Source organism: Scatophagus argus, chromosome 15, assembly GCF_020382885.2.
Source record: "Scatophagus argus isolate fScaArg1 chromosome 15, fScaArg1.pri, whole genome shotgun sequence".
Taxonomy (NCBI): domain Eukaryota; kingdom Metazoa; phylum Chordata; class Actinopteri; family Scatophagidae; genus Scatophagus; species Scatophagus argus.
In genome coordinates, this window is record NC_058507.1 from 14,037,335 (window position 1) to 14,063,438 (window position 26,104).

The window sequence follows — 26,104 nt, forward strand, 5'->3', positions numbered from 1 at the left end:
AAATCAGTGTAGTGTTCCCTGGCCAGTCACTGAAGGTCTGTGCATCTGAATGCAGAGCAGTTACTTAACATAGTCATTCATTCATTCCTTGGACATCTTCATATCTACCATCTTTGCAGATTGAATTAAGCAAGAAAAAAATAGAGTTTTAAAGTGCAGTTGGAGTGAGGTTTGAGTCCCATGTTCAGATAAGTGAGTTAAATTATTGTTATGCTCATGTCAATTTGCCAAAGCCAATATAATCCATTTTTGTAACTGATTTTGTAATGTGAATAAGTAACTTTAAAGTTGTGTTTCCTCCATATCAGCACAGAGTGCCGCGGGATTGTACAGAATCTGTACAGGTTCAACAGCGCATGTGAGAGGCACCTTTAAATGCAAACCTTGCATGACCCCTATTTTGCAGATTCGAGCTGGCCTTGTCCTATTGCTCCTATCTGTGTTTGTATACCCACTTGGAATACAATAGAGGAAACTTGGCAGGAGAGAGAATGTGCAGAGACATGAATGTTAGCGTGAGCAATTGTTGGATTACAACAGTGGGAACAAGTGAAATCTCCGCATACTGCCACGATCCTCCTGCTCCCTTTTCTCTGGCACTCTCTGTGGACGGCAACCGGGACGGTAAACTCTGAGTGACCTGCCTGTGCATGTCATTCCTCAAAAGCAGTTACAGTGGGGCATATTTCCCTCTGACCAGGCAGGGATGTCACACACTCAAATATACCAGCCTCACATTATCACGCACATGCAAAGCACAGAGCTCTTTCAGCGGCTCATCCTACCATCCCCCTAGATTGTCTCCACCTCCATACACACACACACACACACACACACACACACCAACACCTCTGCCATTGCTCCACTCTAAGATGAACCCGCCCTGAGTGTGGTCAAAATGTGCCTTTCACACGGGCGGCTGGCCAAAGCAAATAAACCAGCCACATGCCAGCTAACGAGGGCATGAACAGGGTCACAGGGGGGGCTCGCTGGGAGGTGCCAGGAGTGACAGAGGGAGGGACATGGTCACGCAAAGAAAACAAGCCCAGCAAGAGCCAGCCAGCCTTCTCACGCAGGGGCCCAGACATGTGTCTTGTCATGCAACAGCCACCCCATCAACCCAAATTAGGACTGACGGAGGTAATAAAGCGAGGGAGCAAAGGAGGAAAAAGAGAGGAGAGGAGCAATCCACTCCTTCTCCTAAGAGAGCAAAAAAAGTGAAGATATGTTGTTCACCTTTTAGAAGAGTCTTACAAAATAACTCTGTGACCTCAGTGCACCTCAGTGTCAAGCTGTCTGCATGGTAAAGCCTCAGCAGTCAGATCTGTCTAACACACACACACACACACACACACACACACACACACACACACACTATGTCCTCAGTTAACCTTTAAAGGAAATCAAACTTCGGGAACACAAGGATCTGTCTCATTTTTGTCATAAGCACCATGCAAAACTATGGGGAAGACCATTTACAGGCACTCCACTCTGAATTTCTTTTACTTTCTTCTCCAATTACTTTATACGTTTGATTTATATTTGATGCAAATCTGTGGATAATTACACTGAAGTTTTGATAGTTTGATACTCACTCACACCAGATGAATGTATTGTACATAATCTATATTTCCCTCCAGTAACTGTGCTTGTTTATTTAATTTATTGTGTGATGGTAGTAAGGCTTGCCTGGACTCATTACTGAATATAGCCCTATTCACATGGGACTTGTAGCATCTGTGGGTTTCTAGTTGTCTATGATCTCAAGCCCTTGTGAATCTGCCATGTTCCTAACTTGCAAAATTTAAAAAATAAATAATTTCAAAAAACAATATTTAGCCAGACACAGAGACCATGTGATAACAGCTCTGTGCCATGCATCTCTATGATTTGGAGTCATTTTCTTTTAGCATTCATTCTATTCTTTAACATTTTTTGTTGTCAGACAACCGAACAACTATGAAATTTGACCATAACATATTGAAGAGTCAACAGCTGCGGTGTGAGATCAGCTATATTAATGTTTAAACTAAGCGCTGGCACACAAGGTTAGGAGTAACGAAAGGTTGTCACATTCAACTACAGCCACAAAGCATCTGTTACTTGGTCTAAATGAGCTGCAAACGTGTATTTACTGTGTTAACACACGCAGAAAGTTGGCAAAACAACTCCAAACTATGTTATTAATGTGCTGCTGAAGAACAGATGCTCCTTCTTAAAGGATGATGTTTCGCAGAGCCTTGACATCATATCCACAGGATAACGCCAGTAAATTCAAGTACAATACAGATTTCTGGCTTATGGCTTATGGCTTATGACATCATTTTTGTGTACATTCTTAAATTCACACTGGCGATTGTGGTGAGCAGAAGGTGTGCAGAAGGACGTAAATTTGTGAGATGTCCTACAAATAAAGGAGAAAAGTCACTGTTTTTGCAGTTCCCTTGTGGTATCTCTGTGTCCACTGTCACCATGAGGTTTGGTTACATTTTTGAGGAGGTGCACATCAGCGACATCATATTGTGGTTGTGTGCACAGGCCACATAGCTACTTCAAAAAAATCCTTATTTCGAAACATGCACTTAAGCTGATTTGTGCCTTGCTTTGACTTTTCAAGATGCTTTTTGCTATCCACAGCAGCCTGAAGAAATTTCAACCTATCCATATATTTGCTGTGCCCACATGGAACTTGAGCAGTGAAAGACTGGGAAACATTGTAGACTGGCTGCCTATAAAAGACAAAAACATAAAGCAGGTATGAATGGGAACAACCACTCTTTACACCCCTTTAATGTTGTTTAGAGAATGTAAGGTCATTCATGAACCTAAGCTGCATGTCTTCAGACTGGCAGGATGCAAACAGCCCACCTCGCACAGTGAGATCATGCAAACTCCAAAGAGAAAGTACTAAGGCTGCGTTTCAAAGACCCCTTGGTTTTGGGATGTGAGGTGGAAACCACTGAGCAATCATCCCATAATTTCAGAAATAACAGATGTAGTGCCATTTACAAGAGACAACGTTAATGAAAAAGTAACTGTGTACAATTTCCCTGATCACAGCTAGATAAAGCTTATCTTTAGATTGAAAACAAATATGAAGATCAAGGAAGAAGAACATTGGTGAGACCAGCTTCCTTCCACTGAGTGGCAGCCAGTCTGATGGTCTGAGGAGGAATATGTCAGCTAGCATAGGTGGTCTATGCCAGATGTGAGGTATAGGATGCCTCTTGGCCTCCGAGCATATGGTATACATTGTGCATGGAGGACTCCTCTGAGACTGCTTTCTCCTGGGTTGTGAGGCAGCTCATGCTTTTCCCTACAGAAACTGTGGGATTTAGAAATGTATCACCTTCAGTGGACGGTGCAACAGGGAAAAGGGGGGCAGCCGAGGATGTAGGGGGATGTAGGGTAAGAAGGTCAAACTTTCAGATTGTTTGTCTCTGTGTCTGCCTCAGTTGGAGGCCTGTGGATGTTAGGACTCATGTCTCACATTACACCATCCACGAAGTTATCAATAGGCTTTCACTTAACAACATGTTATGCTTGTTGCTCAGAATTTAAAGAGCTTCATTACATGGGATAAAAGTGACCTCTTCATTTGAAAATCTCTGTATTTTTAATAAAAACTGAGCTTCAGTCTTCACATCTGTCTCACATGTCTTTCCTCCCTTGAGTTCCTATAATAATGTGATGAATTACCAAAGCATATTGAATGGAGAGGAAAAGGCATATCATCCTATGTAAACTGCTGGGCCAACACCCATCCTCTTTGTAGTGGTCCATGAAATTATTCCCAAACAATGACAGACCACCACTCGCTACATCTGTCCCTGCAGGGCTTGTTTAAAACATCATAAATTCCCTGTCGAATGAATATTTTGCACGGGCCATTCTGCTAATTAACAGGAATCCCACATACCTTTTGGAGAATTAGGACTTCGTCACACTCCTTTAGTTTACTACCACCTCCCACTACTCAAGAGCATGTCCATATGGAAGCTACAGATGGGAGAATGAGAAAGGTGTACACCCAAAAATAATGCGCAACATTTTGCTTCTTCTGGTGCAATCAGGACTACCATGTCCCACTAAATGATCGACAGTAGATGATCTTTGCACATGTCAGTTTAGACTTTCTTTCTTCAAGCACTATGACTGCTAATGGATATTAGTCTGCTAACAGCTATGTGTTTACATTCCCTCATAAATGACTGTGGTACTGGAAAGAGCATGCCATATATAGGCAAAATCTACTGAGTGTAGCATTTGAACTTGTCCCATACCTAAACAGAGGAGATGGCCACGATACGATTACTTTAAATGTATTTTTTTTTTCTCCACCATGGATTTCCTGAGAGTCTCAGGCTGACTGTACATGAAAGGGAAGGTACAATTATATAAGAGCTTCAATCATGCTGGCAGACCTCGTTACACAAACAGCATGTGTCTATGTGAGTGTGGATGACTGCTTGAAAGCATCCTTATGTCTGCTTGCATTGTATAAATAAATATGCATGAGTATGCATGCCTGCACAGCCTGTTTCAGCCCAACAGCTGAACAGGTCAGTAGTTCCAGGTTATTTCCACATGGCCACAGGATGAGCTGCAGTTCGAGAGAGAGAGAAGGACGAGATGGACTCCAGTGCAGCTGGAACTTGCAAATATGGCAGAATGAAGTTAAGCCTGCAAACTGAGTGATGATTTGCACAAAATGATGCTACAAGATACATGCATTACTGGATTTAGTAAGTAAACAGAGTTCTTGGCATTGTCTTTTGCATCCCAGATTTACTTAGTTATTCACTTCAAAACATTAATCAGATGTCCTTCCTCATTCCTCTTCAAGAGCCAGCCAACGTCATGAAAATGTCTGCGTAGTATTATTTAATTCATCAAGGTTATAGCTGTGATGTCAACTTAAAACCACTTTTATGACTTACACAAAAGAGTGTAGTATAGCTATTGCTCAAGCAAACAAACTAGCAACCAGCAAAAACACCACAAAAAAGGGGCATATAATTAGAAATCGCTGGGATTAATTTGTTACTTAAAAATCAGAGGATGTAGTTACATTAATCATCATCTATAAAAAACAGAGGGAGAACAAGTAATCCACGGGGCAGCCAGAGCACCAAACAGATCATTTTAGAGCCACACTGAACTGTTATTTCCCTTTCTGCAGCAGGAAAATGAATGCTTTCTGACACAAAGAAGTTCTGACCCTTAAAAGTGTGAATCGGCCTTGGCCATCTGTCACCAAAAAGCCAAAAATGACAACTCTCACTTTTGGAGAGCAATAGAGGGCAAGAGGCTGCTGGAACTGTGTCATCTCCAAGGATCACACTGTTATTTTACGTCAGCTTGCTCTAAGAGCTGTCATCACTCTTTCTGTATTTGTGGACAGAAGTATAAACACTTAAGCAGCTTGTTTGAGAGAGCTCTGCGCCTCAAGCATCAGCCTGCAGAGTATTGAAAGTCTGTAGATTCTATCAGAGATTCAGTCAGTAAGTGAGAACTGAAGCTGAACTAATAAAGCTGAACTCTGATAATTGAGTTGACAACCATTGAAAGTTTTATGAAAAAGAGACTCACTAAGTCTATACCGCTCACAAATGAGGGAGCGTAGAAAAACAGAAACAGGTGAGTTACACAAAACATTTTAAGCTTTGAGACAACTTAAATGTCACTTGAACAAAATGAGCCACAGCAGAGTCAGGTGGATGACATTAGCTGCACATTCAGTCTTATTTGAAACAATCACAAAGCAGAAAAAGGAGAAAAGTGAAAAGCAGTTGGCAGTTGTAAGTATTGAAAATAATTCAAGTTCCATCCCTGGTTTTCTTAACAGTTCAGTTCCACAGTAATTACTTCACAATTTGCAGTGTCAGATACGTGGGCATGTGGTGATATATAAAGCACCAGAGCCCAATATGTACAGTATGGATGAATTAAGTAACAAAATAGCACATTTTTCACCAGTATTGCAATTATAATTGCACCAGTGAGACTACAGCAGAGCTTCTCAGATAGTGGATGAAATGCCCTCTGAGGTCTCTGTCCTGCTGTCTTGGAGATACCATCTTCTCATCTGCAGAATTGGAGCAGTGAGGGGGGTAACCCGACCGCTTGCTGACCCTGCTTCATTTTCAGGATACTAAAATGCACTGAGCTGCTCAAGCGGAACATATGGAGGTGCAAAAGAGAGGGAATCACGGAACATTATCCGCCCAATTACACAATGAGAAGAGCGACCCGCTGGTAGTATCCATACTGCACGTAATGTTCAGTGTGCCTGTGGCTGAGTCGTGGGCCCCCTCAGCTCAGATCAGACCAGATTCCAGCCTGGGACCGTCTGTCTCAAACAGAGACAGAAAAAAAAGTCCTAAATATGTGAGTCACTAAAAAGTATGGAGAAGAAACTGGAAAATGTTGTGTGCCCCCCCCCCCCCAAAAAAATAACTTCTTCATGTCCTATCACAGTAAACTGAGCAGATGCTCTACAGATGATGTGATTTCTGAAGTATCAAAAGACAAAATCTCCTCATGGTTAAGCATTTCGGAGAAGGAAAAGAATATTCAGAGTTCTAGCACATATTTCATTGTTGGAGCAAGTACTATTTTGCATGACAGCCTCCCATCTTTCTTGGTTGTCATGAGAAGAGCAAGTAATGCCCATTCTCACTCAGCAAGGCTCAGGAGTGTAATGACTTGACAAAGCATGACACAGACTCTGCTCCGAATAATCTGAGTAAGTTGCGAAAGACTTGCATGCCTGAGAGCAGAAATTGGAAAAATGATACTTTCTTCAAACAAATACTAGTATAGTCTGAAAATAATCAGTACTTTGGACACTTACAAAACCACAACATTATTCTACTATATAATAGCTTACTTTATTTATAAAATAATAATCATTATATATGATTTATTTATCCCCCTTTCTGAAACCTTTTGTCATCCTATCCCTCCCATATGTCCAATACATATGACTTAATATGGCAGTAGGATGGCAGGTGCAGCAACAACAAATGGTATCAGTCAGTTAAGCCAGTGCAGGATCAAAATGAGAAAATATGGAGTAATAACATAATTTGGACATCAGTTAAGTGGCACACTGTAACATCGTACAGTTCAAATAACCCTGAATTATGACAGATGACAGCTAGAAAGAAGTGAAAAACAGAGTTGAGCAAGGCAGACAAGTGTTCGTGTTTCTAATAAATCACTCTGAGTACTTTGTCCCAAAAAGACTGGAAAGGATCTGGACCAATAAACCCAGTAGCTTTGTGTAGGTGTGGCCTTGCAGTTTGGAAAATCTTGATCACATACACAACACTATACATGCACTTAGTGTACAGTAAGACTTTTTTAACTGTATTTTAAATCTTCTAAACACTTAGAAACCATAGACTACATACTAAATCCTGAAGTGATGTCCTGTGCTGCCTCCTTTAACATCGTCTTCTGTATTTGTAAGGTTTTCTTTTATTTCAGTTAGTTTATAAATAAAAACACACGTTTTTGACCAATTCTGGTACATTGACAGTGTTTATTAAGGGGCTGTCAAATCGACTTATGAAATAAAATCCAAGAGGGCTCTCCCCACAATCACTGGACTAGCTTCAGAAAACATAATCGACCTGTGGTTTCTTTCTAGTTTCCAGCTGTGTAAGAACTATGCCCATATGGAAGTGATTTATTTTTCAAGGTGGATTTTCACTTTAATTTTCTATTTAATGACCCAAAAGATAATATCTTCATAAAGCCATCCACGTATCACAAAGCCAGCAAGAAATTTTGAAAAAGTATTAACTCTGACAGTTAATGATTCACAGCATGACTGTGGCAGACTTACGTATGATAGTATTGTGTAACCAAAACAGGTGAAATAATGAAATAATGTTTTGCCAATCTTCTATGAACGGCTAATCACAAAAAAATGTAGTTTACGAAAAGCGTTTCTGCCCTGTTGCAGACTTGAGGCATCCTCTCAGCATTTTAAATGTGATGAATGTGTACCCTAAACACGTTGCAATGACAGGACTTATACTGAGTTTGATCTGAGTTTATGTCAACATCTTGCTGTATGCAGTATGCTGTAAATCTTCACTATCTCTGCTGTAAAGATTCTAAGGCATAACAGTCGTATATTAAAGGTTGTGTTTCATGGTTGATGGATGACAGACATAAGCATGTGAAATTTACAGAACGAACTCACATGGGCCTAATTGTGTTACCAGTTTAAGAGTTACCCATCACAAAATGTTATAGTCCTAAATTTTGAAGAAAATATCTACTAACAATTAGATCTAATATAAATCAGAATTGATCAAGTTTCTACACACTTGGAGACACTATAATAATCTCAAGGTTTTATAGTGAGAGCCCAATACCAAAGATGCTACATTTTTAAGTTCCTTTGAACTAAACAATATGTTCTTCCTAAACCGTGCTAAGAAATATGGAATGAAACACCATAAAATAAAGTCTGTCATGAGACACAGCACGCATCATTTTGTAAGTTACATAAATGACTGAATTGAGAAATGCAAAAGGGGGCGAACGTTCAAAGGAAGAATTTGAGTAACATGTCAAAAGACAGTTTCAGAACAATATCCAGATTTAGCTTTCTTCACTTTTTCTTTTCTTCTAAATCCGTGCATCTCTCAGCCTCACAACTTCTAATAATGTTATGGTGGCAGTATCCTTTAAAGAACTGGAGAACTAAGTTAATGTACTTCTTACATGACACAGGAGGTGGGAAATGTGTCCTACTGATTTCAGCCTGTATTAGATGAGCTCACAGAGTCGGGGTCATCTGGAAGCCATTTCTACTTGTACTTTCTCCCCTCGTCTCATTTTAATCTCTCAGTGCAGCCCCATACACCCCCGCCCCCGCTCCCTGGGGAAGCCGGAGTTCAGTGACCAAGCTCCACGCACGCCAGGCCAGCATGGCACGCAAGCTCATCCCCGCTCCACTCCCCTAGCACGCAAAAACTCTACGGGATTAGAAACAAATATCTCTATACTGTACATAATACATGTCTCCTGCCCTGGATGCCACATTAAGTGAAGATCTATCACGCAGACTGCACACAGTGAAGACGGAAATTCTCCAGGCAAGGAGGAGTGTGGGAAAAGAGAAAAATAGGCTATTATCCAAACAACTTACTATATTAATAAAATAGTAGTAATAAGAAGAACCTAGGGTCTATCAATGTCTGTGTATATTTACATCTGTCACTACTATTCTAGTCAACTTAACCTCTGTATGAACCCCTGTCTGGACTTACTGGGAGTGTGAAATTGGCATTTGTTACAAAGACTGAGCACTTGAACGATGCACAGCTTTTTACACAATGTCATGGGTCAGATAAAGAAAACTTTCAAAAAGGTTGGCAAAGATTCAGCAGTTGCAAACTTGCAGAGTGGGCTGACTGGGAAAAACAAACAGGACTGTACAAAGAGGATGCAGCCTACCTTGGTGTATTTTAATGCGCACAAGACAACAGCTGTCTCAGTGGATGCAACCAGCTATGGCAGAGGCAGCATCCTGTTGCATCTCTACAGCAAAGACGGAAGACTGGTTGCATACCATTCCAGATGACTGAGTGATGGTGAAATGAGGTATGCTCACATATAAAAAGAGGTCCTTGTGTGTATTCAGCCATGTGAAATGTCTGGTCTTATTGCATTCAGACTTATCACTGATCCCACATCACTCCATCCACTGATGAACTCTAGTAAGTTTCGGGAAAGACCTTGGCTATGGCAGATGCACTTTCCACAGACAGCAGAGACAGCACCTGACAAACAGCTGCTAGATGTGATCTGGTACATACAACGGTGTGGTTTGAACATATAGCAGACATGAACAGTGCAATACTTCTGAGCAGATCAGAGACTCAAATTCAGAAAAAGACTCAGGAAAATTGGTAAATTTCAGGACAAAAAACCAGAGAACAAAGGTAAGCTAAGACACTTAGAAACTAACAAAAGAAATAATGCTGGAATGCAGTGAGCTGTCTGACAATCTTGCAGGGGAACAGGAAAAACAGGCCAATTTAAATTATGAATCAAGTGGCACCTTGAGGGGCTGAAAAGGGAAGCCAACCTGGAAGTACTAAAAACTGCACTTCCTCGAATGGCCACTCGAGTATGGCTCCTAAAGCAAGTCATCTCCACAAGACCCCCATGTTAGATCGCCATGTCACAAAAAAAAGTTTTGGTCTCTATAGCTAATGTCCCTGTTCATGAAAACTATATGGAGGGTTTAAATAACGCACTGGTTTAAATTACATTAAGGCGTAAAATTGTGTTGCACGAATCTGGTGTTTGGATTAATGAACAACCTTGCTGACTGGCAGACTGGTAGACAGGTGCTGGGAGCTGATGAGCTCTGGAGGACAGAGTCGTGGGCAATGCACAGTGGGCCTACAGGTCAGAGGGCTCAAAAAGAGCACACAATGGATTTTTTTTCTTTTTTTTTTAAATAAAAAAAGTGGATTTATCTTCACTCTTCTTATCAACCTCTGCAGCAGCGTGTGTGAAACTGTCCGCTGTAACATACTGCAATTCTCTTTTATTTGACTGCTACTTTGTAAATGTAAGAGAAGATGATAGGAAAGAAAAGACACTGGAGGATATCAGAGAGAACTGGAGTCTCTGGTGAGTTCTGACTTTCATTTGACAGGATCTTAAAAGAAAGGACCACATGCAAATTTGACATTTTCTTTCTTTCTTTCTAAATGTCTGCAATCCTGGATGATTTTTTACTTTAATATCTCCCTTTTGGCATGTCACTTCATTATCATGCAGTGTTAAAAGTGTGAAAAATGTGCAGTGTGGGTGGACTGAATCAATCCCTTAATGTCCCCTTCAGTACACCCCTGCAATAGGCCTATTCATCGATGGGACCACATGAAAGTGCGAAGATAGAGATAACCAGGTTCCTCGCAATGGTAGTTCTCTTTTACTCCATATACAGGTGATCACAGGACATCAGGCGACTGTAGTTCACCTACATCCTACATTAGGTTCTCTGTGTCTCGCTATGGCCTTTTCATGGTGGAACAGTCTTGTAGACAAGTGAAACAATGGAGGTTTTGACAAGTACACAAACAAGGAATTAAATTCCCAATAATTCAATCTCGTTTGCGTGCCTGGGGTTCATCGTGCTGTGTGTGTGGTGATATGTGTGTAACACAATACATGCAGAGTGGTCATAGTCTACAAATGCAAAACCTTTGCCTCAATCATCACACCCGCAAGATATGAAACAACTTTAGCATTTGTCTGGAGCCACCTTCAAGGCCATCTGATGAATGAACCTCCAATATTCACTCTCCTTTTGGCCTCGACCAACTCCTGACAGGAATATCTTTCTTTACTGGTGAATTGCTGTCCACTAACTAGTTGCTAACTTTGTCTACTGTTTGGTGCTGGCCAGGAAGCAAACAAAAAATAATGAAAGTTGCTGACACTCTGCGTGAAATCCAAGCGGAACTGCAGGGACAGGTTATAATTATCTGACAGTCAGTCAATACCAGCAACGTCTTTACATTATACATATTATTTTTAGCTTTGTTAATATAAAAATGTTGACTTAAGCAGCTTCAAGTGATATTACTGCTTTGCTTTCCTATTTTATGGCTTCAGCAAACGGAAATGTCTCCTTTTCGCTTTCTAGCAATAATCAACATCGTGTGTATATGTCAAAATACTGATTACTTGTACCAAATTAGCCACAGGTCCATTTGGTATCTGCCCAGTGAAGTGAATTGTGCCTTTGCTTGTGCTTTTTTTTTTACTCACAAACAACAATCGGGTCAGACAGTGACAATTTTTTCAAGTATCTCTCTTTCCTCGTATTGTGGTCTGGCAAGCGAAAAACGCTCTCATTTCAAACATCACCATCTCTAATTAGCAATGTCCGGTGGTTACCTCCTGGCTGCCTGAGATGGCGCTGGCCCAGAGCATGTTTTTGTTGGTCTGTTTACTGGTTTGTCGGGTTGTTTTTGGCTACAGCTTTTTCAGTCTTGGCTCACCTTAGTTGAAAAAAAAAAAAAACTTCACTCAAATTCCTGCTTTCTCTCTGCTCTTCCCTTTCTTAAGTCCCACCAGATCCCCAACTGCCTTTTGGACCCCTGGCTTTCCTCTCCTCACTGCGCCACCCCCCCCCCAAACCCCAACCCCCCCTTCCATCTTCCTTCCTCCCTGTTGGTGCTGTGCGTGACAGTAGCTCACTGAGAAGTGGAAATGAGACTAGTAAACAATGATTAGCTCCAGAGCCGTGGCAGCCTGGTCTACCATTGGCCCTGTCTCCACACAGAAAGCGCCCACCCGCCAGCACATGACACGCAGCAGCATATAGACCCCATCCCCGCCTCCGCCCCCTCAGGCCCCAAAAACCCCTTCCAACTACTCCCCCCTTAGCCAGAGTCAACACAGGGTCAGGGCCAACCTTTCACAGCCAGGTTACAAGGGGTAATCACAGGCAAACACAGCAGCCACACGCAAAATGCACACACGACACCCCCCCTCCCGACCCAGGCCTCCACCTTCTCCCACACACATACACACAGACTACACCCCTCCCCACCCCTTACCTCCCGCCACCAAACTACCCCCTTCCCCAGCCACAAACCTGGCTCTGATTAGCGTGATGGGGAGGCAAGTGGCCACATGTGTATGAGGAGCAGACTCAGGCAAAGGGGAGGAGGAGGAGGAGGAGGAGGAGGGGGAAGCAGTGGTGGTGTTGGGGGGGGGGATTCCCCCTATAGGAACAGAGAAGAGAAGAAACAGTCATCCCCAGTGCAGGCAGTGTATTCGAAGACATTGCTATGTCTCTGGTTAACCGAGGAATCATTCTGGAGGCTTTGGTGCTCAGCCACACCGCATTTCTCAAGACAAACAGCTCTCAGGCAAAACTCTGAACCAGCAAAACTCTCGACATCTGTAAAAGGCTGCTCAAGGCCCATTACTGTGAAAGAATGACATATAACACATAATGTAGTTACACTTAAGTGACTTTTATTGCTGTCTTTTTCTTTGTTTTTACAATTTGAACATGCTGTGCCTGAAAGAAATATTATTTATCACTTTATTAAATCAAAAATTGTTATACATTACAGTTTGGGAGTGTGTGGTTGGGATGTGAGAGTTCCTGAAAGTTTCTATTATATTTATCGGAAATGTTTGCTTTGCAGAGCTAGTCGGTTAATCCAAGGGCTCTAAAACATCCAGTCTCACAGAGTGTGTGGACGTCATGGTGAAATATACAGACAGCACAAAGGTAATTTTGTGTTTGATTAATGAGGTAAGTATATACATTATTATACACACAATTGGCTTTAACTCAGCTATATATATAATAATATATTCTCCTGCCCCCTTATCTTAAAATTTATTTTATAAAAATGGCCTCATAACTTCGTATCATGAAAAATGATGTGAAAATAATTCCTGCACAACAGATTTTCAAAAAGTCAGTTAAATATCATTTTTCAACATTCATTCCTCACCCCTCCCTTCCTGCTGATGAAGACTGTTTGTGCTTGAGTGGCAGTGATGTTTCTGTCCCTCTGATTTGGTGCCTCGCTTCAGAAATGTTTTGGTACCTTCGGTTAGGGCCGTTACCTCCCTGGCAAAAATAAACTTCACAGCTGGAGGGAAAACAATGAATAAATTTTCTCTCCTGGTCAAAAGGGAAATGCGCTGCCTTGAGAAAGCGCCTCACTTAGAAAGGTAAAAGGTATGAAAGAATCAACAGAACAAAGATTTCCTTAAGTCTTAGGGCAGCTATCTATCGATCCATCTATTTGACAGAGCATTTAAGAACTCTATGACTCATAACTAACATGACTGTACAACTATCAAAATGTATAAATATAGTCAAAATTTGACATCAGATTTTCCTTTGTCTTTAGCAAGCCGTGTCTTTTTTTTTTCTTATTTTGTGGGGACTGTAATTTGCAAAGAGAACCACTGTTGGGGGGTTGGCGGGTGAAGTTTGTTGTGGTATGATGTAACCTGTAATGTCATGCAAAACTGCAGTTTATGTGTTCGCCACCAGTGTTCAGATATCAATATTTCATAGCTTGTTCTCTCTGAGTTATTGTGCTAGATTTCAGTCACATAGTTCAATGACTGCAATCTCGCACACTCCATACTGTGAAAGAAAGAAAGGATGAAAGAATGTAACACTGTAATATCTCCATATAAATCAGTGAGCTTATATTATTCTTGCTTTATGAAATTTTGATTATTATAAAATTTTAAACTGAATGATATGGCGATATGAAAATGTTTTTTGTTTTGTTTTGTTTGTTTGGTTGGTTGATTTTTTGTTTGTTTGTTTGTTTGTTTGTTTAGCTATTTATTTATTGTTTTTTGGTGATAAAGCTGCAGGTTACAGTCCAAATAAAACGTTTCCCGTCGGCTGGGATTCTGTAGTCGGGTCTTGTGGTGCGCAACTTTGTTTCAACTTTGTATGTGGCACTAATTACATTTTTATAAAATACTAACAAAATGATCATTTACAACACTCGATCATTTACAAAGCGACTTTGCACTAAAAATCAGAGGAAACCCTACAACAAAAATAACGGCACAGGGTTTCTGAAATCACTAAATTGCTGGAAAGAGATGTCCGATATATCCTTATATTTAAGCACGTCATTAAAGACGCATCGCAGAGCCCACAGATCTGTTAAAATTATCTTCTAACTTTCCCAACAGAGGATGCATTTAACTTCTAAAGCATGCAAACTAACTTTTAAACAGACCAATAAAATCACTAATTAACTGGCTAAATAAATACTGCCACATTCGCGCAACTGAAATATAATTAGTCTTACATATAGTTTGCGCAAAAGTTATTAAAGAGTAAAGTCAGTCTAGAGTTGGACAAACCGTATCCAAACACTTTTTTTTCTAGCCAAAGTGCGCCCGCCGAGTCTTCTGCAGCAAGAAAATAAATCATGTTAAAAAGATACGCTTTGAAATGTGCAAACTGTGCCAGTCCTCCAATTAGTAAAACAAATTGGCTCGACACGTTTCCTACTGAATCGGTCACCAGTTGCTGGTTCTTTTTTCTCTGCAGCAGACGGTTCGTTCACGCTGCGCGCGCCTCCAGCGGCGACCGACAACAGAGAGATAATGTAGTGGGGTCCGCAGGGCTACCACAATGGGAGGAGTATGAAAGTTGTCCCGAGCCCTGCCCACCAACTGCAAAACATATAAGACGCTGGAGTGAAGCAAAAGTCAGGCACTTAAGCCTTAAATCTTGATGAAAAGACTGACAAAAGACAAAAAAAAAAAAAAAGAAACCTCACCCTAACTCACTTTGCTTTTTATTATTATGACCTCAGGCATTTGATTGACATATCTTAAATATTTTTTTATGTGATATGGATGTATAAGAGCTTTATTGATTTTTTTTTCCTTCCAAAATTACAACTAAACAGAGTTAAAATTGACTTTTTTTATTTTTTATTTTTTTGAGGAACAGAAAATTTGTCACAATGGCAATGGACAATGATTTTGGTGTGAAGGGCAGCAGCATCATCAGGGAATGGAGTGGACAGGTCCAGCCTGCTCTAGTAGCCTCCTTCGTTTTCCTCTTCTGTCTGGAAGCCTGTCTGTGGGTCAGGAACCTCCGACTCAAGAGAAGACTCCCGGGACCCTTCGCCTGGCCTGTGGTGGGCAATGCCATGCAGCTGGGACAAATGCCCCACATAACCTTTGCAAAGCTAGCCAAAAAATATGGCAATGTGTACCAAATACGTCTAGGATGCAGCGATATTGTGGTTCTGAATGGAGACAGGGCAATACATCAGGCGCTCATACAGCACAGCACAGAGTTTGCAGGCAGACCAAACTTTGTCTCTTTCCAGATGATCTCTGGAGGCAGGAGTTTGACATTTACTAATTACAGCAAACAGTGGAAAGCGCACAGGAAAATAGCCCAGTCCAGTCTCAGAGCCTTTTCCTCTGCAAACAGTCAGACCAAAAAAGCCTTTGAGCAACACATTATAGCCGAAGCCATGGAGCTGGTGCAGGCATTTTTGCGTCACAGCACTGCTGGAAGGTATTTTGACCCGGCTCATGAGCTTACAGTAGCTGCTGCTAATATCATGTGCGCTCTCTGCTTTGGGAGGCGATACGGACACGAGGACCTGGAGTTCAGGTCCCTGTTAAAAAAGGTGTACAAGTTTGGAGAGACAGTAGGGGCAGGTAGCTTGGTAGATGTAATGCCATGGCTTCAGTCCTTCCCTAACCCCGTCCGAAGTGTCTATGAGAACTTCAAAAACCTCAATGAGGAGTTTTTTGCCTTTGTGAAAAATAAAGTCGGGCAGCACAGGGAGTCCTTCAACCCTGATGTGACCAGGGACATGAGCGACGCCATCATCAATGTGATTGAACACAGAAACGACAGCGGACTGACCAAAGAGTTTGTCGAAGCAACTGTCACAGATCTGATTGGAGCAGGTCAAGACACAATATCAACTGTCATGCAGTGGGTCGTGCTGCTCCTTGTCAAATATCCAGACATGCAAACCAAACTGCAGGAGCTCATAGACAAAGTGGTGGGTCGAGACAGGCTGCCATCAGTTGAGGACAGAAGCAGCCTGGCATTATTGGACGCCTTCATCTATGAGACCATGCGCTTCACCAGCTTCGTCCCCGTCACCATCCCACACTCCACAACCTCTGACGTCACTATCGAAGGTCTCCACATCCCCAAAGATACGGTGGTCTTCATCAATCAATGGTCTGTAAACCATGACCCTCTGAAGTGGAAAGACCCACATATCTTTGACCCCTCACGCTTCCTAGATGAAAATGGGGCCCTCGATAAGGACATAACCAACGGCGTGATGATCTTTTCGTCGGGTAAGAGACGCTGTATCGGTGATCAAATCGCCAAGGTGGAAGTGTTTTTATTCACAGCGGTCTTGCTGCACCAATGCAGCTTTGAAAGCGACCCTTCTGAACCCCTCACCCTTGACTGCTCCTACGGGCTCACGCTGAAGCCGCTGCGATGCTGTGTCAGCGCCAAGCTCAGGGGAAAGCTGCTTGGCTTGGTTTCCCCGGCATGAACAGCATGTCCTGATACTGTGACTCAAGGCCAGCTAACACACCACCAATGACACAAAGTGAGTATTAACATAGAGTACCTGCAAAGATCCTACTGTTGCAAGATTTTCAGATATAATAATGATATTTAATGGATATCTAAACACAGACTGTATATGAAGTATTGATGTTGATTGAAGATTTAAGGTTAGCTACAAGACTGTGGACCATCACGATCAGGGCAAAGGTATTAATTTCTCCTAAAAAAATACTCTATACTTGATCAGATGTATGTAATCCTGAGTTGTGTGTTTGTTTTACAATCACTATTGAGCATGTACGTGTATGGTGTGAGTGCAGGAATTAACTACTTTCTTTAACAGTCAAACTAATATAACTGTATATAAAGTGCTTGTGAATGTTATGAAGTCACTTGATGACTTGTTGTTCTCAACTGTAATATGTAAGAATATATTTAACCGTTGTCACGCAAATCAGTAACAAAATATTTTTATAATTTCAGGTATGACAATAAATGTAATGAAATTTAATGTATTTCACTATCTACTGTACTCAAAATGGACACATTGAAGACAGAATGCTGATCAGAGTGTAAAGAAAACAAACAAAAAAGGCTGGCATCTTTGAAAAGCAGGAAATCTTTTCATCAAGGAATGTTCATCACAATCTTGAGGATGAAGAGGAGACTTTAGCATTAACCAAGACTTCGCAAAGTTTATGCACCCAGGGTTCAGTTTTACTGTACAGGCAATGCAGCTACTCACTGCCAAACACACACACATCTCACCAGTATTAAAAAAAAACAGAAAAAAATCACGTGCACCAAATTTCTGTCAATGATGAGGCATTCTCAAAAACATGCTTGTTTACAAAGTAACGTCTTCAAAGCTACATGGATGTCACTGCACTCTCTTTAAACCTCTGCATTCAGGAATTGATGTTGCAACACCCAAGGGATGTGTTTCTCTGTCTGTGTAAAGGCAACAAATTAAACTTAGTCAGCTTTGGATGTTTAAGCATTCACTATAGAGGATATTTTGTTATCAATGTGTTGGATTTATATGATGGAAAAATAAGCTATATCTGATATTAATAAAGTGAACTGTCAACAGTCTATGTGTCCGGGTATTTTTTTTATTTCAGCCCTTAGACCTTTAGAACAAACTAAAATCTCTAAAGGCTTTGGAGACAGGAGAACATCTCTGGTTCTTAACTACTTTCGCAATCTCAAAGCACTTTTTTTTAGCTCTTTGCACTGATAGCACTATTAGATATGTGCCAGCAAAGTGATATTAAGAAGCACCATTGTGTAGATGTCTGTCATTACTCATTGTTACAAAAATAGAAACATCTGGAAAATTTGTGTCTGAATATCACTTCAACCCAAGCTGATGTTTTTTTTGGGATCTTCCTTTTGTTGCACAAGCACCCACATAAGCCCATATCTATCTATCTATCTATCTATCTATCTATCTATCTATCTATCTATCTATTTCATAGAGCATAACAAATCTTTGGATCTGAAACTGGCACTTTTCATGGTGATACCCCAGAATGCTTTACCCTGTGTGGTTATAATTAACATCTGGGCTGTAAATAACAGAAACCAAATCATGTTTAAACTGGCTGCAGAAAGTTCATAGGAAACAGTCATCTAACCTTTTAAAAAACTATCAGCTCCAGCTTATTGCCCATTACCAACACAATATGCTACTACACATCCAGTGACAGAGAGGAAGTATGTAGATCTACAGGTACAGTTTGGAGGTGCTTGTACTTTCCTTGAGTATTTCTGTTTTCTGCTACTATATGATTCCACTCCACTCCAATTAGAGGCAAACAATACATTTTAGTCCACTACATTTATCTGACAACTTTAGTTACTTTGCAGATTGTGTTTAATAATACAAAATATAATCAAATCAGCAAATAAATTAACATAAAAATGGTGAACACATCAGTGCACCAATAAAGTATTTCTACACTGTGGTATCACTACTTTCACTGAAGTACAAGTACTTCTTCCATCTTTCTATCACGTGCTACCAAATGCCATCCATTGCATCACATTGCTGAGGTGCATCACTTTCCAACATTAAAAAATCTATACAATATGTAGTGTAACAAATACCCTCCAGGCCTTGTATGGTTTGTGGAATTGTTTATCTCTTTAAAGTGTCAAGGGTTTTATTCTTTGGCTATAAAACTGTACAACTGTAGTTTCTGGCAACAGGACCTATTAAGTAGCTGCTCTCCTTTTCCGTCATCTTACAAGGGACTCTGCTGGCAGGAGGCCTGAGTGGGAATAGGACTAAGGGCTACAGGCTGTGGTCAAAATGGGAGGGGAGTGATAATAAAAAACCTGAGGAACTGACCCCTCCCACTGTAGAGATACATATAAGCGAAGTGTTAAGGCTTGAACCTGATCGAGCTGTTCTCACTAAGTCCTGTGCAGGAGGCAGCAAATGAGTGCTGCTTGGACTCTTCTTTTCGTATGGCCATTTTGTTATTTTGATCATAATCTATGATGAGAAAAGAAAGAATTTGTATTTTAATGTATTTAAGACTGCGCAAAGACGGACCACTTGGAAAGGTTTGCCGTTTTCAGTGAAACTTGCATATTTACTGGACACAGTGGATCATAGACAAACTACAGGATAACACAATGGCTGAAATGGATGGAGAGTTTGGTGTGAAGGGAAGCAGCATCATCAGGGAATGGAGTGGACAGGTCCAGCCTGCTCTAGTTGCCTTATTTGTTTTCCTCTTCAGTCTGGAAGCCTGTCTGTGGGTCAGGAATCTCCGTCTCAAGAGAAGACTCCCGGGACCCTTCGCCTGGCCTGTGGTGGGCAACGCCATGCAGCTGGGACAAATGCCTCACATAACCTTTGCAAAGCTAGCCAAAAAATATGGCAATGTGTACCAAATACGTCTAGGATGCAGCGATATTGTGGTTCTGAATGGAGACAGGGCAATACGTCAGGCGCTCATACAGCACAGCACAGAGTTTGCAGGCAGACCAAACTTTGTCTCTTTTCAGGCTGTCTCAGGGGGAAAAAGTATGACTTTCACCAATTACAGCAAACAGTGGAAGATGCACAGGAAAATTGCTCAATCAACGATCAGAGCATTCTCATCTGCCAACAGCCAGACCAAAAAAGCCTTTGAGCAGCAAATTGTGGCTGAAGCCACAGAGCTAGTTGAGATTTTCCTTAAACTCAGTGCTCAGGGCCAGCATTTCAACCCTGCTCATGAGTTGACAGTAGCTGCAGCTAATGTGATATGTGCCCTGTGCTTTGGAAAACGTTATGGACACGATGACGATGAGTTTAGATCCTTGCTGCACAATGTAGATAGGTTCGGACAGACAATAGGCGCTGGCAGTTTGGTAGATGTGATGCCATGGCTTCAGTCTTTCCCGAATCCAGTCCGCAGCATGTTCAAGAACTTCAAAATTCTGAATCAAGAGTTCTTTGGGTTTGTGCAGCACAAGGTGAAGGAGCACAGAGAGACGTTTGATCCAGAAATAACAAGGGACATGAGTGATGCTATTATTGGTGTGATTGACAAGGCTGTCAGTGACAATGTACTCACCAAAGGCCATGCAGAGGGGACGGTGTCAGATCTGATTGGTGCAGGTCTCGATACTGTGTCCACTGCTCTTCACTGGATTCTTCTTCTACTGGCTAAGCATTCAGAAATACAAACCAAACTCCATGAGCTCATAGACAAGGTGGTGGGTCGAGACAGGCTGCCATCTGTCAAGGACAGAAGCAACCTGGCTTACCTGGACGCCTTCATCTATGAGACCATGCGCTTCACCAGCTTCGTCCCCGTCACCATCCCACACTCCACAACCTCTGACGTCACTATCGAAGGTCTCCACATCCCCAAAGACACGGTGGTCTTCATCAATCAATGGTCCATCAATCATGACCCCCTGATGTGGAAGGATCCCCATATCTTTGACCCCTCACGCTTCCTGGATGAAAAGGGCTCCCTAAACAGGGATCTCACCAACAATGTTATGATTTTCTCAGCAGGAAAGAGAAGATGTATTGGGAACCAGATTGCCAAAGTAGAGCTGTTTCTGTTCTTCGCAATACTACTCCACCAATGTAGGTTTGAGAGATGTGCCAGTGAAGACCTGTCCCTAAACTGCTCCTATGGTTTAACATTGAAGCCTTTAGATTACAAGATCACTGCCAAACTTAGGGGAGAATTACTTACAGGCCACTGAAAAACATTTGACTGCTGGGTTCTCCAATTAAAGAAAAGCAATCAATGCAGTATAAGGTATGTGTTCTAAAATAAGATCAGAATTTTTTTAAGTGATGAGCTTTAATTATCCCAAAAAATGCAAATGATCATACTTCTGCAAACATTTAAAATTGTTACCAAACACAATAATGTCATATCAGCCAGTTACAAAATCTGCTGGTTTATGTATCAAACGTCAGCACGCTGTAAATGGCATCAGACAGCATGTGAGTTATATTTAAACTTAACAAAAATTTTACTCCTCAACTCTAAAAAGCGGTGTGACTGAGAAAGCCTAAATATATCTGTGCTGCCTCCACCACACTGTGTAAGAAATGGCAACAAAGATGCAATTAAAGCTTTGATGTGTTTGCCCAAAACCACAATTCATAATAGACCTTAAGTATGTATTGTTATTTATATGAGGGTATTTAGCGGAGTCACTCTAAATTGCAATATAAACCGGTGGTGATACATAAACTTCTTTTTGAGCATTTTGTGTTTTTCTCTGATGGTAATAAATCATGTGCCAGCTGTGTGGTCTCGAGTGAATCCCCTGAACATTTATTCACTCAGACGCTCATTTATCTTTGTTTGTATCGAACTTTTTCATGCTTGAGTTTAACGCAAACACACTGTGCAAGTCATCTACATTCATGTGCTCTTAAATCATGTATAATGCTATTGTGTTCTGATAATAACTCATGTCACATGTAACGTATGTTTAAAGGGCCATACAGTTGAGATTATGTTATACCGTCTCCTTCCTTCAGTGCATGTGCTACATCACTGTGCAACATGATTTAGCAGGCACATCCACTGTGTGATAAGCAGAATAGCAAAATAAATGATGTTTTCATATTAAACATGACCCGGTGTGATACAGTCGACACTACACTGACGAAAGCCTTGGATGCACAGTAAACATTCATGCATTGATCTCTAACTGAATCTTTGGGGCGCATCAGTCAGAGCAGCCAAATTGTTGAGAATCACAGAGGCCAGAGAGGTGAAAGAGATAATAATAGATGCTGATGTCTGGTCTAAAAGATTAATATGGGTTACAGGCCCTGCATGTTCTTGTTCTCCCCGCTTTACAAGCAGGCTGTAACTCATCAGTTCAGGCAACAGTAAGCAGCCGCAAGCTTCTCTCGTCAATATTTAACAGGGAGCCTGCTGCTGTGTCATTTCTGAACGAATGCATTCACTTTCAGCCGAGTCAGTGTTAACTCTCATGTATCAATACACAGTGAACTTTTTTCGTCAATTTAACTGACAAAACTAACAAAAATGTGTAGTAGCAAAGACTAGAGAGGTCAAGTCATGTTAACTGTTCAAGGAGAAGTTAACTCAAACACTGCAGGGGGGTGGGGGTCACATTAGGCTGCATGCCAATGATAAATATGTGTCAGTGTATTGTATACTATATGCTTGTATCGCATCCCTTTGTATAATTTCATCTTGTAAGTGCTGTTACTCTTTTTGATGCAGTTTGGGTTTGGCATCTGTTATGTTTTTATACGTAATAAATGTAATAAATCTGAGGTTCCTGTACTTTACATTAAGATTTTAATTTTCTGCTGCTTTACAGCTGGGGTGAGTGATTCTGGAATACGAAATGGTTGATTGTGGCCCTCAACCCACTTTCAAACATCTACGCGACTACATTTTAGAACAAAGTGCTATACTTTTTATTCCATTGCATGTATCTGGTAGTTACAGGTAGTTACGGTCCTGACTTTTTATAGAAATAACACATGATAACTTAAAAAAAATACAATACATTATTAAAGGTCAAACCAGAAGTTATTATTGTTAACTAAAATGAAAGTAAAAAATAAAATTAGGTGTAAAAAAAAACAAAAAACTTTTTTTTTTTACACGTTTTTTATCATGGGTAAACCAAAACCACCCACAGCAGTATATTTTCACAAGATTTTCAAAACACAATTTTGCCCATCTGTGGAAATTTGACTCCAATAGGGAAATGACTGAGACTTAAATGAACCCAGTCTCCCCCCTAAACTGAGGATCTGTGTTTTAATAGACTCAGCTGTGTTTAAAGATGAACAGCTTTTGATTATTTTCCTCCTCTTGTGTATCACCCTCAGTATCAGTGACATATGAGATCTATCTATTCCAACAAACGCAGCTCACAGCCCACTTTAAATTCTTTCTCCTGACTGACTTTTCATATTTTGGGAAAACCAAAACCACACAATTCTCAACATTTATTCTTGCTGTAAGTAAATATTATTTTACTTGTGGGTTAGCAGCTTATCATATTCATTCCCCTCTTTCCTTTTAGCTCCCTTTCCTTGCCACACGGGAGCATTTCCTCAGTGAGTGGTCCTGTGCTCTACCTGCAGGAGCAGCACTGTGGCTAAACTCTGAGGGAGGCTTGTCTTCACTGAGGTTAAAACAGAGCAGGCTGAAGACATTCTGTACTGCAACAGGCTCACTCACCCATCTATCTCTCTCTTTCTTTGCTCAAACACCACAAGGACCCTAGCGGGAGGAATGGGCCACTTAACCTCCCTGTTTTCCATCACTGCTTCCCAAAACATCTATGAAATGTGTTCAGCTGAAAGACTCCCTTTCACCCCGAGTCACCCACTCCTCATACGCCGCAGCACCTTAACCTGCTGAGTTTCACTCCTTAAAGGAAAACAGAGAAGTGTACACGCTGACAGTTTTTCAGCTCTGAGGTTGTTCACGTTCTGCACGTACACCAGGCCGCAGACTGACCTCCCACAAGGTCAAAATCCCCCTCTCCCCTGTTCGAGGTTAGACATGTAAACTGCAGTCATTGTTTGGTCACAGTGAGGTAGAATTACTTGGAGGCAGACAAACGCAGTCCTCCAGAAAATCTCTCCCCATGTCCACTGCCATCATCTGCTGAAATACAGCGGAACATTGTGTCTGAGCATTGGCTGGAAACGGCTTCATGTCCTTATTCAGCCAGTCTTTCCTAAAGCCGCCCTCGACACCAACAATCTGACCACAGCTACTCTCAAAAACCCCCAAAATCTTGCAGACAAATAATATGACTGTAATTTTGCAGGGGGTTCTAATCTGGCACAAAGCATAGATTATTAATAATTCTGGAAAAAATGATATCATCCCAGTAAACATTTTTCTTTGAATAACAAGAGTAAATAGCCCTCAGGAGGAAAGAAGCTCATGCAAAGTAACTATGAATCAACTTTTCCCAAACTGCTCCCAGAGAACACATTTGACAGACAAAGGTGACATTTCCAACAAGTCAAATAACACTGATTGCCAAGAGGTCAACAAAAATCTCTTCTCTCCCTAGAAGCATATTTATATGAACAAATGCAATTCTTCAGAATTTTATATTAATGTATTTTCAACATAATTTTCCCCTTCTGAGGTAACTTCAATCCAAGAGTGAAATAAATGTTGCTAATCCCTCCCTAAACTGATGTTCTGCGTTTTTTAAACACTGACAAACTCATCATCAGTCATCAGAGCGTTTTGCAATGTACAAATAACTTCGTTAGGGAAATAGCTATAATTTGAATTCAGCTTCAACTGACAGAAATATGAGTTTTTTTGTGATATTCCATTCATGAGCTCTTTTGAAGCCCCCTGTGGCATTAGGTCACAGACATAAATGCAGAGCAGAACTAATAATGTTCCAGTTGACATAATAATCAAGTCGAGCCACCAATAAGTGTGCTCTAGACTTTGTATTTTAACACATTACTGACACAGAGTCCAAAAGTTATTGACCCGTCACTTCATGTTTTGGAATACAACCGCAAGTCATGTGAAGTGACCCTGTTCAATAAACAATTACCCAGCTCATTATAATAGGGCGGGACGGTTAGTGCTTGTTGTTTTGTCCGCGCTGGGATTGTGTTTTGGAGCGGTGGCAAGGAAAGGACCTTTGATATAAAATAACACAATGTTCAGTTCTTTCCATAAAACAAACAATTACTCTCAGGAAGTGCACAAGGAAGTGATCCGTGTTGGTCAGTATGAGAACATGGCTAGCATGTGTTTTTTGTTCATGGATGGGAGTTCATGGTCTGAAACAGTCACTCATTCTAACTCTGTGTAAGTGGTCATTTTTGTTTCATATGGAAACCGAGCTACACTGTCTCCTATGATTTATGTTCAGTGGCAATTCTGAGGGACTGCATCGTCTGATGTTCTTGTAATGGAGTGGGACGAGAGGGCGTGGAGCCTATGGTGGAGAAGTTTGCACCCCTTCCCCTTGCTTTCTTCCGTCACTGAGACATGCTGATGTGGAGGCTGAGGTCGTGTCAGGATTTCCAATCTTTCCTGTGTGCACTACGGAGAAGGCTAACAGACCACATTTGCACCATTTGTTACATTTTTCAGTGTCTAAACAGCTGTACTTCCTTATTTTCTATTAAGAACAACAGGACTCGGCGAGGTTTTACTCAAGCAAACACAAAAACTCTCTTTATTTGCCAAACCTTGAAAGCAAATTAGATTACTGTGGTGTGTCTCCTACAAATAGCTTGTGATCTCATTTATCTGATGATGAATCAGTCCTGGTGGACATTCAGAGTGCTGGTACTTCCCTGTTGGTCCAGCACCTTCAAGAGGCCATCAATCTTGTGCAGCGTCAGAGATAGTGGTGTCTGCTCAGACGATAATGAACCACTGGCACCACTCTTGTGTAACCCAGACTGGAACTGCCTCAAGAGGCACACAAAAGTGTCTCTGAGAAGTAGACATATCTGATTTG

General features: G+C 41.2%; 2 protein-coding genes across 2 annotated transcripts; both read left to right on the forward strand.

The window, feature by feature from the left end:
- Positions 1 to 15,292: 15,292 nt before the first annotated feature.
- LOC124072001 (cytochrome P450 1B1-like) lies at positions 15,293 to 18,238 on the forward strand. Its single transcript, XM_046413120.1, has one exon. The coding sequence runs from the start codon at positions 15,525 to 15,527 to the stop codon at positions 17,100 to 17,102; it is 1,578 nt and encodes a 525-aa protein (XP_046269076.1). The 5' UTR covers positions 15,293 to 15,524; the 3' UTR covers positions 17,103 to 18,238.
- A 1,273-nt stretch (positions 18,239 to 19,511) lies between these two features.
- On the forward strand, positions 19,512 to 22,914 carry LOC124072002 (cytochrome P450 1B1-like). The gene has a single exon (XM_046413122.1). It carries the CDS (start codon positions 19,766 to 19,768, stop codon positions 21,338 to 21,340), a length of 1,575 nt encoding a protein of 524 aa, XP_046269078.1. The 5' UTR covers positions 19,512 to 19,765; the 3' UTR covers positions 21,341 to 22,914.
- Positions 22,915 to 26,104: the final 3,190 nt, after the last annotated feature.

Bases quoted from the DNA above. Each gene is read 5' to 3' on its own strand.
- LOC124072002 (XM_046413122.1), top strand. From the start codon at position 19,766: ATGGCTGAAATGGATGGAGAGTTTGGTGTGAAGGGAAGCAGCATCATC.
- LOC124072001 (XM_046413120.1), top strand. From the start codon at position 15,525: ATGGCAATGGACAATGATTTTGGTGTGAAGGGCAGCAGCATCATCAGG.